This window comes from Microtus pennsylvanicus, chromosome 1 (genome assembly GCF_037038515.1).
Source record: "Microtus pennsylvanicus isolate mMicPen1 chromosome 1, mMicPen1.hap1, whole genome shotgun sequence".
NCBI classification, from domain to species: domain Eukaryota; kingdom Metazoa; phylum Chordata; class Mammalia; order Rodentia; family Cricetidae; genus Microtus; species Microtus pennsylvanicus.
In genome coordinates, this window is record NC_134579.1 from 112,827,676 (window position 1) to 112,842,321 (window position 14,646).

Genomic DNA, 14,646 nt, shown 5'->3' on the forward strand with positions numbered 1-14,646 from the left:
AGAGTTGGAGTGGCCAAGGGAAGAGCAGGAAGCTTCTAGTTGCCGGGATCCCCACTGCACCGGCTGGATAGCAGGGTGAGCCCACCCTTGACCCCCTCCCTCCGCAGACAGACTCCACCTCCTCCAGAAGCAGCCAATGGCCGTGCGCGGTGGCCCCCGCTGCCCGAGAGGCGGAGCGCGGCTGGAGGAGGCGGAGCAGGGCCGGGGTCGCAGGGACCGGAGCCCGAGAGGCGGGACCGGAGCTGGGGGCGGAGCTTCGGGACCAGCGGGGCTGCGCACCGGGACCCCCGGGGACGGAGACGCGCGCCCCTTTCCAATCCCACGTCGCCTCGCAGCGTCCCGGCGGGGAGGAGCCGGCCACCCGGAGTCACTCGGCGTCGCCAAAGTTTGATTCTCCTCCCCGGGAGGAGTCTCCGGGCCGCGGTCCCTCCGGGCACCGGGCGCCACCCGCCTCCCAGGCCGGGACCCACGTCTCCATCGCTCGGTGTCGGAGCCGCAAGTCGGGAGGCGCCGCGGGCCTGCGCACGCGCCGCCGCCCTCGCCATCCTCCCCGCGGTGCTTCAGGCCCCCCCGCCCCCCAAGTTCACGAGTTACGCGAGTGGACCGGCGGCGCGGGACCCTCGCGGGGCCATGGAGGAGCCGCTAGGGTCGCCGCCCGCCGCCCTGTCGGCGCTGGAGAAGAACGTGGCGGAGCTGACCGTCATGGATGTGTACGACATCGCGTCGCTCGTGGGCCACGAGTTCGAGAGGGTCATCGACCAGCACGGCTGCGAGTCCATCGCGCGCCTCATGCCCAAGGTCGTGAGGGTCCTGGAGATCCTCGAGGTGCTGGTGAGCCGGCACCACGTTGCTCCCGAGCTGGACGAACTGCGCCTGGAGCTGGACCGGCTGCGCGTGGAGAGGATGGACCGCATTGAGAAGGAGCGCAAGCATCAGAAGGTGGGCGGAGGCCTCAGTTTGCCGGTCCGGGCAAAGGGCTCCAACTCCGTGGGTGCCATTCAGTTCTGGGCAGCCGCTAGTTTCCGTGTGGATGAGTGTACACAGTGCCTAGAGTAGAAGAGAATGATTAGGGTGAAGGCGGGAGGGAGGCTCCGGTGTCTTGGCCCAGCTTGGAGGAGCATTTAAGTAGCTGTGTGACCTTGGGTAACTTGCAGAGGATCTCTGGGCTTTGTCTCCTTATCTGTCCATTGGCGGTTACTATAGAACCCACCTCCGTGGATCAAATGGGATGCAGTGGGCACAGTACTTAGATAGTATTATTTTATTCCAGGAAGGAAGTCAGTCCCCACCCACCCCTTTTTTTTTTTTTGTGACCAAGGTGTGACACCAGCTACCCAGCCCTCCCTGTCATCCTATCAGTGACCTCAGCCTGAGCGCCAGTCCTGAACCCCATCCCGGGCTTTATAGACGCAGCTTTCTTCCCAGGGTTCCCCCAGTTTATCCACCTGCACCCCTAGGTGGCTTCCCAGCCTTCATCACGTATTTAGTTCTTTTACAACTGTAAAGTGAGGATTTTCGTCATTTTCCGGATGAGGAAGCAGAGGGTCCGAATGCAGTGGGATTTACCCCCCGGGTTCCCTGCCGTTGGGAGATACTTCCGGGGTCTCTTCCCCAGTCTGCTTGAATTGGGGGCTGAACAACTGCAAGCGACTTTCAGGCCCACCTTCTGCCTTTAGAGCGGTCGTCTGCCTTTGGGAAACCAGACCAGACCAGACTAGGTGCCTGGGGTAGGGAAGTGGGAGACGTGTGGTTTCCTGCCCCAACCTCAGCCTGGGCGGCTCTGGAAGGTCCTCTCTCCGACTGTGGATGGGAGGAAACTCCTTTCCTCTGGATGCTGGAACCTGTTCTGGCTTGCTGTGTGGCCTCAGGAAGTTTGGTTAGCCTCTCTGAAGCTCCCTGGCAGGCCATCCTCTATTGTGTCCTGTTGCGATGGCTCTTCAGTTGTCTTAAGAGACAATGGTCAAAACTAGGTGTTCGGCCTCACCCTGATGACAGACCATGGGTGTGTGAGAGCGTTAAAGTCAGGCCGGTCTGTGTTTACAACCCCCCTTGTCCTGTGCCCTGGGGTCAGGAAGGAAACTGAGCTCCTCAGAGTCAGCTGCGTTTCCAGGGTCACACTTGGAGCCGGAAAGTGCCTCCCTCGGTCCTGTAATTAATTTTCAGAATCTCAGCATCTGAGGGCCACTGGAGCCAGACAGCCTGGTTTCAAACCCCACAAACTGGCAGGCTGTGAGCTTTGGGACAGATCGCTATCTTCTGTGTCATGATGTCATGGTATCACAGGGTAATCTTCGTCCCCGCCTTGGACGGTGACAAGCATTGGGTTGGGGACGGCTAGTGGACATAAAGGGCCTAGGCCAGAGCCTGGGACCTACAAAAAACGGTCTCATGTATAAAAGAGTTTGTCACTAGAGGCCCAAGACTCAGAGGTGTGAAGTCTGGGGAGACACATTAAGATACCCCAGGGGTTATTGGTGCATTTCCACCCCCATTTCCCTCCCTTACCTCCCTCTTCCTGTGCCCCCCCCCATATTCCACCTCTCCTGGAGGGCCTCCGGGAGGGGAGGGTGGTCTTTGCCTTCGAGCTGAATCCTGACTGTGGGCCTAGGCCTGGTGTCTGCCAGAAGTCCTGCCGGCACTTTTTCATGTCCCTTGCCAGTGCTTTATTTCTGCTATGTCTGGGCTGGGCCATCACAGGTCACCCGAGTCGGATGGAATTCTCAGCTGCACTTGTTGCTTCAGAATGTCACCAGCTGCAGCCAGGAAGCCAGGCACCCCCGCTTGTTTGTACACAGCGAGAATGGAGCTCCTCCTCCCCAGCCCAGGCCTCTTTGTGTGGCTTGGGTGCAGGGTCAGAACAGGCCCATCACATCTCTTCTGTAACAGAGGCACTTCAAGCTAAAGTCATTTTCCCCACAAAATCCTCAGCAGCCCTCGATCACGCCTTCCTCTTCCCTATGCTCTCTGTAGACATGGCTTCAGACTGACTGCATCCTGCCCTTCACAGAGATTTACTCCACTGGGCTCACTACCCACAGACCCACAGTTCTGCCTAATTATGCAGTGTCCAACCCTATGGGCGTGCCATGGTGTGCCAAGTGCTCTCCTGGGTGATGTGGGCCAGCCGAGTCGGGTCCTCAAGGCAGGTAGGCAGCCGGTGGGTGAGAGGGTACAGAGAGCAGGGCTGTGTGGGTATGCCTGTGTGGAACACACAGCCTGTGCCACTCACTCAGCAATTATATGGATATAGTTTTAAAACTGGAGATTCAACCCCGGGCCTTACTCACGCCTAGCAAGCCTCTACACGCCACACCCCTAGGCCCCAGATGTACCTCTGTGTTCCAGGCACCATTCGCAGGGGACGCAGGGGACAGTCTGGCTGCGTGGGCCTGCAGTTCTAAGGCCATGTCATTCCGTAGCATCAGAAAGTGCATGCTAGGAGGAAACAGAAAATTCACTTTAACACGGAGGATGGAATCCAGTATATCCATGACTTTCTCACACGGATTCGGCGTAAAAATTGCTGCTTTCTACTTTTTCTGTGGTGCTGCAGGTCAAATCCCGGGCTCAAATGTGCTCGACAGGTACTCCTTCACCACCTCGGTATAAGAATTACTGGGAGCCGGGCGGTGGTGGCACACGCCTTTAATCCCAGCACTCGGGAGGCAGAGGCAGGCGGATCTCTGTAGTTCGAGACCAGCCTGGTCTACAGAGCTAGTTCCAGGACAGGCTCCAAAGCCACAGAAGAAACCCTGTCTCGAAAAACCAAAATAAATAAATAAATAAACAAAAAAGCTACGGAGAAACCCTGTCTCAAAAATCAAAAAAAAAAAAAAAGAATTACTGCACTTTTATAATTTAATTTTAGTTTCTGTGTATAAGTGTTTTGCCTCCACATTTGTCTGTGTGCTGCATGCTTTGTGCCCACAGAGGCCAGAAGAGGGTGACCGGAGGTTACAGACAGCTCTGAGCCTCCATGTGGGTGCTGAGAATTGAACCCTGGTCCTCTGGAAGAGCAGCCAGTGCTCTTGAACACTGAGCCATCTCTCCAGACTCATTAGTATTTTTAACCTTTTGTTTGAAACAGGCTCTCTCTGTGAAATCCTGTAGACCAGGCTGGACTTGAACTCACAGAGATGCACCTGTCTCTGCTTCTCTAGGATTAAAGGTGTGCACCGCCATGCCTAACTTGCACAGAGTTTTTAATATATTTATTTTTGAGGCAGGGTCTGATGTGTCCCAGGCCAGCGCAGAACTTGTTATATATCAGAGGATGACCTTGGGGCTCTGATACTCCTGCCTCTAGCACCCTGGTGCTGGAAATACAGGTGTGGGTCACCGGCCGAGTTTGTTCAGTGCTGGAATGGAACCCAGGATGTCGTGCATGCCAGGCAAGCGCTCTCCTTACTGAGCCACAAGTTTTATTACATTTATTTGTTTATTTGTTGTTTACCGGCAGGAGCCGTACATGTGGAAGTCAGAGGACAAGCCACAAGCGTCACTTCTGTCCTTCTCCCATGTGGGTCCCTGGTCAAGTCAGGCCTGATGAGACAACTTGCAAGGGCCCCCATTCTTCTCATAACCTCACATTAGAAATCCAGCATGCTCTGGCGGTGGTGGCACACGGGAGGCAGAGACAGGTGGATGGATCTCTGTGAGTTCAAGGTCAGCTTGGTCTACTAAGTGAGTTCCAGGATAGCCAGGGTTGTTACACAGGGAAACATTGTCTTGGGGGAAAAGAAAGAAAGAGAGAGAGAGAGAGAGAGAGAGAGAGAGAGAGAAAAGAATCCAACCTGGATTTCACCCAGACTAGCATGAGTGCATATATTTAAAAATAAACAGATATGTCAGCTTATGATTAAGTGCCGTGAAGGAAGTAAGGCGGGAGCTATGGTGGAGGTTGTCTAGGAGGCAGGCTGTCGGGGAAGTTCTTGATGAGACATTGCCTCAGCTGAGGACTGGCTGAAGTGAGCTACGGAGAGATCTTGGGGGGAGGCCTATATCCACACAAGCACACCCACACCTACACATAATTAAAAATAAATCTTTAAAAGAAAAAAAAGGAGAAAAAAAAAAGGGTTGGGCTGTAGCCCAGCTGCCAGAGTGCCTGCCTAGCGTCACATGAGGGCCTGGGTTCAATTCCCAGCACCATAGAAAATAGATATGGTAAGCCTGTCTATAATCCTAACGCTAGGGAAGTGGAGGCAAGAGGATCAGGATTTCAAGGCCAGCCTTGTCTACAGAGATAGTTTGAGGCCCACCTGGGCTACAGGAGAGGAAAAGCAAAACCTATTGTGACTAAATCTGTATTCATCTCCTATGGCTGCACTAATGGCTCAAGGAAGGACAAATGCCTTGTTTTTCTGGGTAATTCCTGCAGTGGGCACACTAAGGGGCAGTGAAGCAAGGAATCATGGTTAATATCAAAAACACCAATGTGAACCAGACGGGGTAATGTTCTGGAAGCCAGGGCCAAGAAATGGGTTATACTGAACAGCTAGACCTGGTAGTGCATTTGGCAGCTGAGGCAGGAGGACTGCAAGTTTTAGGCCAACCAGGGTGATTGCTCTGTCTCAAAAACCACACAAGGGGCCGGGGAAGGTGCTTCAGGTGTACGAGCCCTGGGCACTGTCCCCAGCACCAAAAACTATAATATTAAAAATAAAGTCAAGGTGTCAGGGAAGCTCCACTGGTTTAGGATGCTCTAGGGAAATCTATTTCTTTGTGTTTTTTAGCTTCTACTGCCTTCCTTCCTCCTCAGAGCCAGCAGATAACATCTTCCAGGTGCTAACCTGTGCCACATCCTCTGTCACTCTGACCCCTGCTGACCTTTCACAAGGGCTCTGTGAGCACGTGATCACATAAACCCAGCTGATCTTTTTATTTATTCATTTGTTTGTTTGTTTGTTTTTTTGAGACAGGGTTTCTCTGCCTAGCTTTGGAACCTCTCCTGGAACTTGCTCTGGTAGACCAGGCTGGCCTCTAACTCACAGAGATCCACCTGCCTCTGCCTCCCTAGTGCTGGGATTAAATGCGTGCACTGCCACCGCCCAGCCCTACCTGATCTTCTTGAGGTCAAAGTCCCTTTTGCTATAGATAGGTTCTGGGGACTAGGACGAGAATGTGTTTGTGGGGGCCATGGTTCCATCTGCTCTGCTGGTTACTCCTGATAGCCACTTGGGCCATCCAGCACGAAACTTTTCATCCAGCTGATCGCCTTCATCACCTCACAGTCCTCAAAGGGACATACTACTATCACATCTTAGGCACCCCAAGTTTAAAGAATCTGCCCAAGATCAGCTGTTTGTCATAGGAACAGAGTTCAAGCCTGGATTGGTGTATCTATGCCTGGTGGTACAAGATTATAATCCCAGCCACTGGGGAGGCTGAGGCAGGAGAATCAAACAAGGTCTGCCTAAGCTATAGAGTGAGTTCAAGGCCAGCTTGGACAACTTAGTCAGACTGTGTCTGAAAAGAGGCCTGCAGGTGTGGCTCAGTGTAGAGCCCCTGCCTGAATCCCCCAGTGAGGGGCTGGAGTGTGGCTCAGTGGTAGAGCCCCTGCCTAGAATCCCCCAGTGAGGGGCTGGAGTGTGGCTCAGTGGTAGAGCCCCTGCCTAGAATCCCCCAGTGAGGGGCTGGGGTGTGGCTCAGTGGTAGAACACCTGCCTAGAATTCCCCAGTGAGGGGCTGGGGTGTGACTCAGTGGTAGAGCACCTGCCTAGAATCCCCCAGTGAGGGGCTGGGGTGTGGCTCAGTGGTAGAGCCCTGCCTAGAATCCCCAGTGAGGGGCTGGGGTGTGGCTCAGTGGTAGAGCCCTGCCTAGAATCCCCAGTGAGGGGCTGGGGTGTGGCTCAGTGGTAGAGCCCTGCCTAGAATCCCCAGTGAGGGGCTGGGGTGTGGCTCAGTGGTAGAGCCCTGCCTAGAATCCCCAGTGAGGGGCTGGGGTGTGGCTCAGTGGTAGAGCCCTGCCTAGAATCCCCCAGTGAGGGGCTGGGGTGTGGCTCAGTGGTAGAGCACCTGCCTAGAATCCCCCGGTGAAGGACTATGGCTGTTGTTCAATAGGAAAATACTTGTTGAGCATGTGTGAGGCCCTTCGTTCCATTCCCAGCACCTCAAACAAACAAACTTGTGTTGACAGGATGTATATTGCTGTCCTTCAGCTTGGGTTCTATCCAAAGCCACAGCCATGCTGCTCCCCAGCCTCATTCACGCCTCCGAGTGGTTGCTTCCATGTTCACAGTTGCACAGACAGCACCATCGTAAAGTTGAGGATGTTTGCATTGCCTTCGAAGAGGAACCTGTGGGGGCTAGAGAGATGGCTCAGAGGTTAAGAGCACTGACTGCTCTTCCAGAGGTCCTGAGTTCAATTCCCAGCAACCACATGGTGGCTCCCAGCCATCTGTAATGAGATTTGGTGCCCTCTTCTGGCCTGTAGGCATACATGGAGGCTGAACACTGTATATATAATAAATAAATAAATCTTTAAAAAAATTAAAAAATAAAAAAAAAGAGGAACCTGTGCACGCTCACCGTCACTCCTGGCGCCTCTCAGAGCTCTGGCCAGAAGCCCCAGGTTGCCTCTGTCTATGGATTTGCCCATTCATAAAAATGGCATCGCAGACTGTGTGATCTTTTATACCTGGCTTCTCTTCTTAGCTGGGGATGGCACTAGCTGCATTTCTTTCCTTTTTCTGTCCAGATATAGCCCGTTGTAGGGATAGGTTGGTTTTATTTACGCCCTCTGGGCTGGTGAATTCTGAGTTCTTCTGCAGCATTGCTATAGACCAGCAGTTCTCAATCTGTGGATCATGACCCTGGGGGGAGGGTGTCAAATGACCCTTTCACAGGGGTTGCCTAAGACCACCCGAAAACACAAATATTTACCTTATAATTCATAACATTAGCAAAATTACAGTTATAAAATAGCCACAAAAATGTTATATTTGGGGGTCACCACAACATGAGGAACTATATTAAAGGGTCACAGCATTAGGAAGGTTGAGAATCACTGCAATAGGCACCTGTATGCATACATGAACATGTAGGTGTGGACCTGTCTTCTCTTTCCTGGGTCTCTTTCTTTCTTTCTTTCTTTCTTTCTTTCTTTCTTTCTTCCTTCCTTCCTTCCTTCCTTCCTTCCTTTCTTTCTTTCTTTCTTTCTTTCTTTCTTTCTCTTTCCTCCTCCTCCTCCTCCTCCTCCTCCTCCTCCTTCTTCTTCTTCTTCTTCTTCTTCCTTCTCCTCCTCCTCCTCTTCCTCCTTCTCCTCCTTTTTTCCCCAAGACAGGGTTTCTCTATGTAGCCCTGCCTATCCTTGAACTCACTCTGTAGACCAAGCTAGCCTCAAACCTAGAGTTCCGCCTGCCTCAGCTCCCAAGTGCTGGGATTAAAGGAATGCACCACCACCACCCGGTTCTGCCTCAGCTTCTTGAATGCTGAGCCCATAGGTGTATGGGGCTATAAAAATAAATTCACATGAATGAAGGCGCCTGTGGAGGGGATCAAAAGGTATTGGGAAGCAAACTTGCGTCCTCTTTCGGGGCAGTTCACCCTCTTAACCTCTGAGATACTGTCACAGTCCCTTTGAAAATATCATAGCTTTTTCTGGGGTGTTCTTATGGTCCAGGTTAACCTCTAACTTGAAGACGTCTTTCTGCCTCCGCCGCGGTCTACACAAACGGCTGGCTGATCTCACTAACTCTCTTGTCTTTCAAACCTGGAAGTTTTGGTTCCCTAGCTGAGGGAAACTGAGGCTCTGAGTGATTATTGCAAGCTGCTCAGGCTGTCCCAGAGAGCAGAGGAACTCTCGCGCTGCCTCACTGTACCTTGAGGAAATGACTGGGGATTGTCAGGACTGTGTAGCCGGGGATGGCTTGTCCCCACAGCCGAAGAACACAGGAGTGGCCTGGACTGAGCCCTCCTGACTTCAGCATGCACGTCAACAGAAGAGGCCCTGTCTGGCTCTGTGTGCCACCTGCCAGAGACCCGCCTCTCTTGGGGGAATGGGGTGACTCCAAGTACCAGAAACAGAACAGTTCTCTGATGGGCAGGTGAGACCCTGGGTGGCTCCGATCCTTCTGTGACCCTTGCTGTCGCCCCGCCCCAACAGGAGCTGGAGCTGGTGGAGGATGTGTGGCGGGGCGAGGCGCAGGACCTCCTATCTCAGATTGCCCAGCTGCAAGAGGAGAATAAGCAACTGTTGACCAACCTCAACCACAAGGACGTGGGCTTCTCTGAGGAGGAGTTCCAGAAGCAGGAAGGTGAGCCCCCCCATCCCAGTGATCCCCATGACTGCTCAGAGACCGCAGCCTTTGACACCAGTGGGCAGGTGAATTTGCATCTTGACTGTCTCAGAGAGGAACGACTTAGGTCCAGATGTTGATGTGATCTCAATTAGCTATCACAGTTTTCTGCCCTCCTACATGGTTCCTCTGGGCCCTGGGACACACTGGACAAGTCAGACCCTGGCCACTTGGAAGTTGGAACTGTGTTTTAGCACAGAGGGCATCGTCAGTAAATACATGAACAATAAATAGACGTCTAATTTTGATTTATGGCAGCTGACACTATGTGAGAGCTGAGACAGGGGCATGGAGTAGCAACTTAGGGTCTAGTCGTCGTGTGGTCACAGTTCAGCCCTTATGAAGTGGCACACTGCGTCACGTTAGTGCCATGAACAAGTGGTACTTGCCAAGGCCCTGGCATGAGTATTTGCGGGAAACGTAGAAGGCCAGGGTACGAGAAGATGGTCAAGGCTGAGGGGGCTGGAAATAAGGTCAGCTGGGAAAGATGGTCAAGGCTGGGATTGTTCTCTGTGTTTGAAGAGATTTCAGGCTGTGGTCACAGAACAGGTGACTAGCAGGGCAGTGGGGACAGCAGTTCTGGTTTGATTGGCACTGGAGGCCATCACAGTTGCTATCTGTCCCACAAACTTCTCTGGGGCTGGGCAAACAAGACTAGACAGTGGAGTTTGATCTGGGGCCTTGTGAGCTCCATCTGCTCTGCCTGGCCTGCATCTTCCCTTGTCAAAGGATCCTGCCTCCTGTAGCTGACACAGCAGAATCAAATCTCAGCTTTCTTTCTTTTGTATTAGTTTGTTTTGGTTTTTTGTTTGTTTGTTTGTTTTGTTTTTGTTTTTGAGACAGAGTTTCTCTGTGTAGCCCTGACTGTCCTGGAACTAGCTCTTGTAGACCAGGCTGGCCTCAAACTCAGAGATCCGCCTGCATTGTCCCAGAGTGCTGTGATTAAAGATGTACACCACTGTCCAACTTGTTTTGTTTTTGAGACAGGGTCTCTCTGTGTAACCCTGGCTTTCCTGGCACTTGCTATGTAGACCAGGCTAGCCTCCAACTCATAAAACTGCCTTCTGAGTTCTGGGATTAAAGAAGTGCACTACTACACCTGGCTGTAGCCTGGCTTTTCATCCTGAGCAAACTCCTGGCTGCCCACATGAAGCCCCACCCTCTGGTTTGATGTACAGGAGTAGATTGGGATGGGGGCTCTTTGAATTTGGGGTTGCAACTTTGAGAGGATCAAGTTTGGGGCTGGGCTGTTCCTGGCATGGGCGAGGTGTCGGCTTGGATCCCAAGCACTGCATACACTGGGTGTGGTGGGCCACGTCTGTAATCTGAGCCCTCTGGAGGCAGAAACAGGAGGGTCTCTCTGATTCGAGGCCAGCCTGGTCTACACAGCGAGTTTCAGGACAGCCAGAGCTGCACAGAGAAATCTTGTCTTGAAAAAAAGTAAAGTAATAAAAACATTTTTTTTTTTTACAAAGAACAGATAAGGGCCAGCGAGATGGCTCAGTGGTCACAGAGCTTTTGGCTAAGCCTGACAGCATGGGTTTAACCCCCAGGTTCCACGTGGTAAAGGGAGAGAGTGGACTCTTGCACATTGTCCTCTGGCCTCCCCACAAGTAAGTGTGACACACGCGTGCACACACACAGGGAGACACACACATGGAGACTCACACACACACACACACACACACAAATATAATAAAATTAAAAACAAATGAAATAGGGTACTGATAAGGACTGAAGAAAAAAAACAAAATACACAGTGAACCCAGGTCTGGAATTCTCTTCTCCTGGGTGTGCTTTGTGGTAATGTGTTGGGTGGCTTAGAAATCGGAGCGTCACTGTGAGGAGATGGTCTCTGGAGCCAGACCACACAGCTCCAACTGCTGGCCGCAGCGCTGACATGCCATGTCGTTTGGCGGACTCACAGAGCCGTCCTATGCCTTTGTTGCCCAGTTTGAAAGGGAGAAAGCGGTGGTGGTACCTCTCTCGTAAGTCTGTCTGCCTTTGTGTGATGTCAGTGGCTTCTGTCTCTTTCCACAGCTGCGTACTGTGCCATCCCCTCGACACCATGTCTGTCTGTCAATCCTCCACAGGTGGGACTTTCAGGTTGTGACTACTTTTTGGCTTCTATGAACACCTTTCAGGTGTTTGTCTAATCATTTTATTTAGGAAAAATAATCTTGGTTTTTGCCTACGATAGTCCTGCCATGCACCCAGAGACCTCTGGGGGTGATGTGGGAACCCCGCTTCCCACTCTAGTGGAGTCTCAGGTCTCAGCTGCTTTCCCTGTAGCCCCTTTCCTCTGGGAGTGTAGCTCTGCCCTTTCAGCTATCCCAGTCCCTGCTGACCAGTGTGGACCAGCGGAAGGTATATACAGACGATACCCTGAGCATCGAGTGTGCCTGGCTTCCACAGGACCAGCTGGGGAGCTGGCTGTGTTCTCCAAGCCCGCAGCCCCCGCCCTAGCAAAGAGGCAGGCAGATGCCAGGCTGCCTCGAGGGTTATTTTTATTTTGTGGGGAAACCATGGGAACACAGCAGGGACCAAGTGTTCCCCACCTACTAGAGGAACAGGCCTGGGGCAGGCAGTGTCCTGGGATAAAGAGGGCAGGTGCTGGTGACCTTGAGTCCCAGTCAAGAGTGACAGTGGAACAGGGCCATGGCCAAGGGCCGTCTGAGGACTCAGGTGAATTCTCTTACTCTGGCCCCATGTTGGAACACCAAAATCTTGTTTTTTACTTTTTACTCTTTTACCTTTTTGGGGGGGGGTCTATTACCCAGCTCCCAAATAAATCACACATGGATTTATTATTACTTATAAAGGCCCAGCCTTACCTTGACTTGTTTCTAGCCAGTTTTCCTTAGCTTTAAATTATTTTTGCCTCTGAAATTTCTCCTTCTCTTACTTCCGTATACCTTACTTTCACTCTGACTCTGTGGCCGGCTGTGTAGCTGACCCCTGACGTCCTCCTCTCCTTCTCTCCTCGCCTTCATCTGGTCTTGCTTCTTCTATTTATTCTCCCAGCCCGCTAGCCCCGTCTAGCCTGTCTCCTGCCTCGCTATTGGCCGGTCAGCTTTTTTAGACCATCAGGTATTTTAGATAGGCAATAAATAAATAAATAAATAAATAAAAATCACAACTTCACAGAGTTAAAGAAATCCAGCATAAACAAAAGCAATGCATCTTTACACAGTTAAACAAATGCTCCAGGGCATAAACACACCTTACAATAATTTCCTGCAGCTCTCAGGTGCATGCAGGGGTCAGATTTCTGTGGAGGCTAGCAGGAGGAGGGGCGCTCAGAGGGCCTATCCCTACGTGGGCCTCTGGATTTCTGAGTCCTATCGCTCCACAGACGCCTCACAGGTTAAAAAAATCCCCTCTGGGGGCTGGAGAGGTGACTCAGCGGTTAGGAGCACTTCTAGAAGGACCCAGGTTCAATTCCTAGCACCCACATGGCAGCTCATAACTGTCTGTAACTCCAAGATCTGATACTCTCACAAAGACATACATGCAGGGAAAACACCAATGCACATAAAATAAAAATAAATCCCCTGTGGTAGCCAGGAGGTGGTGGTCCTCACGTTTAATCCCAGCACCCAGGAGGCAGAGGTTCAAAGCCAGCCTGGTCTATAGATGGATTGGCAGGACAGCCGGGCTATACAGAGAAACTCTCTTTCGGAAAAATGAAAGCAAAACAAAACAGAAACCTTCTCTGGCTCTCTTTGGGAATCTGTCCAGTCCGAGAGCTGTTCGCACACAGGGCTGTGAATTGAGTGTCCAGCGTAGGATAGAAGAGGTGCAGAGGACTCATGGACTTGCCAGTGGCCCCGGGCTCTGGGAGAGTGACTTTGTCACCAGGAGCAAAGCAAAGCTGACCACTCAGTCATTTTTGTTGCTTCTTTTATTTTATTTGTGTGTCTGCCTGCATGTATGTCTGTGCACCCTGTGTGTGCCTGGTGCTGTGGCGGTCAGTAGAGATCACTGGATCCCTAGAACTGGAGTAAGGATTGTGAGCCACCATGTGGGTGCAGAAGCTGAACCTGGGTCCTCTGCAAGAGCCGCAAGTGCTGAGAACCACTGAGCCAGCTCTCCATCTAGCCCGCCCCCCCTTCTGTTGTTTCTTCAAGACAGAGTTTTTCTGTGTACTAGCCTTGGCTGTCCTGGAACTTGCTCTGTAGACCAGACTGGCTTTGAACTCACAGAGATCTACCTGCCTCTGTCTCCAGAGTGTTTAGACTAATGGCTTGTACCACCACACCCTGCTTCACCAAATGCCTAAAAGGCACCTTATATGTGGGAGGGCTGCAGCTTAGTACTCGCCTGCCTTAGCCGTGGTCTGCTGGGGTCATGGTGGGAAGCCCCTGTCCTGGCCACCCACCAAATGCTGTGTCCTAATGGTATTGTGTGTGTGTTGGCTCCATCCATTCTCCAAGCTGCCCCCGTCCCATTTTATGAATTTGGAAACAGAGGCAGAAGAGAGGCCAGAGCCACACAGCCAAGCGTGGCTTACAGGGTTAGTGTGAACTTTGGAGGCTAACCTCTAGATCACGGTGCAGGGTCATGTCTGTCATGACGTGTGGGGACGCGTTGTGAAAGTGAGGCAGTGGGTGGGGGGAAAGCCATCACGCAGAGGGGACCAACGAGAGGAGTCTTGTGTGCAGTGATCCCAAGGTCAGAAGGAAGAGGGGAGAGAGAGGGAGAGGCGGTGAGGTAGGAATGTGCTCAGCAAGACTGAAGGCAGGAGCAGCCCCAGGGTGTGTGCGGGGTACATGAGAGGCTTTGGGGAGAGCCCTGGCCCGCTTGGAGTGCGACACTATGGGGGGCTTAAGTGGAGGGGAGGTGGCTCACCTCCCAGTCTCGCTTTCACCCAGGCATGTCAGAGCGGGAGCGGCAGGTGATGAAGAGGCTGAAGGAAGTGGTGGACAAGCAGAGGGACGAGATCCGAGCCAAAGACAGGGAGCTTGGCCTGAAGAATGAGGACGTTGAGGCTGTAAGTGACCAACGCCAATCTGAGCCCACTTTCCTACTTCATGGCGGCATGGGGGCGGGGCTGGAGAGATGGCTCAACAGTAAGAGCATCCGCTGCTCTTCCAGAGGAGTGGAGCTCAGCTCTCAGCACCCACATGACAGGTCTCAGGAGATCTGACACCTTCTGGCCTTCATAGGCACTAGACACGTGTGTGGCGCACAGATATACACACAGGCAAAACACATAGCCGTATAAAAAATAGATCTGAAAAAGAAGCCCACGTGTGTATCACTCCTTGTCAACAGTCATAAAAATAGAAACAAGTTAGAAAGGGGTTTATGATGTACATGCTCTACTCAAAGAGGGTTTCCCTTG

At 52.3% G+C, this 14,646-nt stretch overlaps 1 protein-coding gene across 6 annotated transcripts in view; it reads left to right on the plus strand.

Moving 5' to 3' along the window:
* Positions 1–630: 630 nt before the first annotated feature.
* The window catches only part of Rilpl1 (Rab interacting lysosomal protein like 1), a 34,676-nt gene continuing 20,660 nt past the window's right edge, over positions 631–14,646 (plus strand). For all 6 annotated transcript variants that reach the window (XM_075978786.1, XM_075978794.1, XM_075978802.1 and 3 more), the window contains exons 1-3: positions 631–939; positions 9,107–9,257; positions 14,174–14,292. In XM_075978786.1, coding sequence (XP_075834901.1) covers positions 631–939; positions 9,107–9,257; positions 14,174–14,292 — 579 coding nt within the window. The remainder of the gene's footprint in view (positions 940–9,106; positions 9,258–14,173; positions 14,293–14,646) is intronic.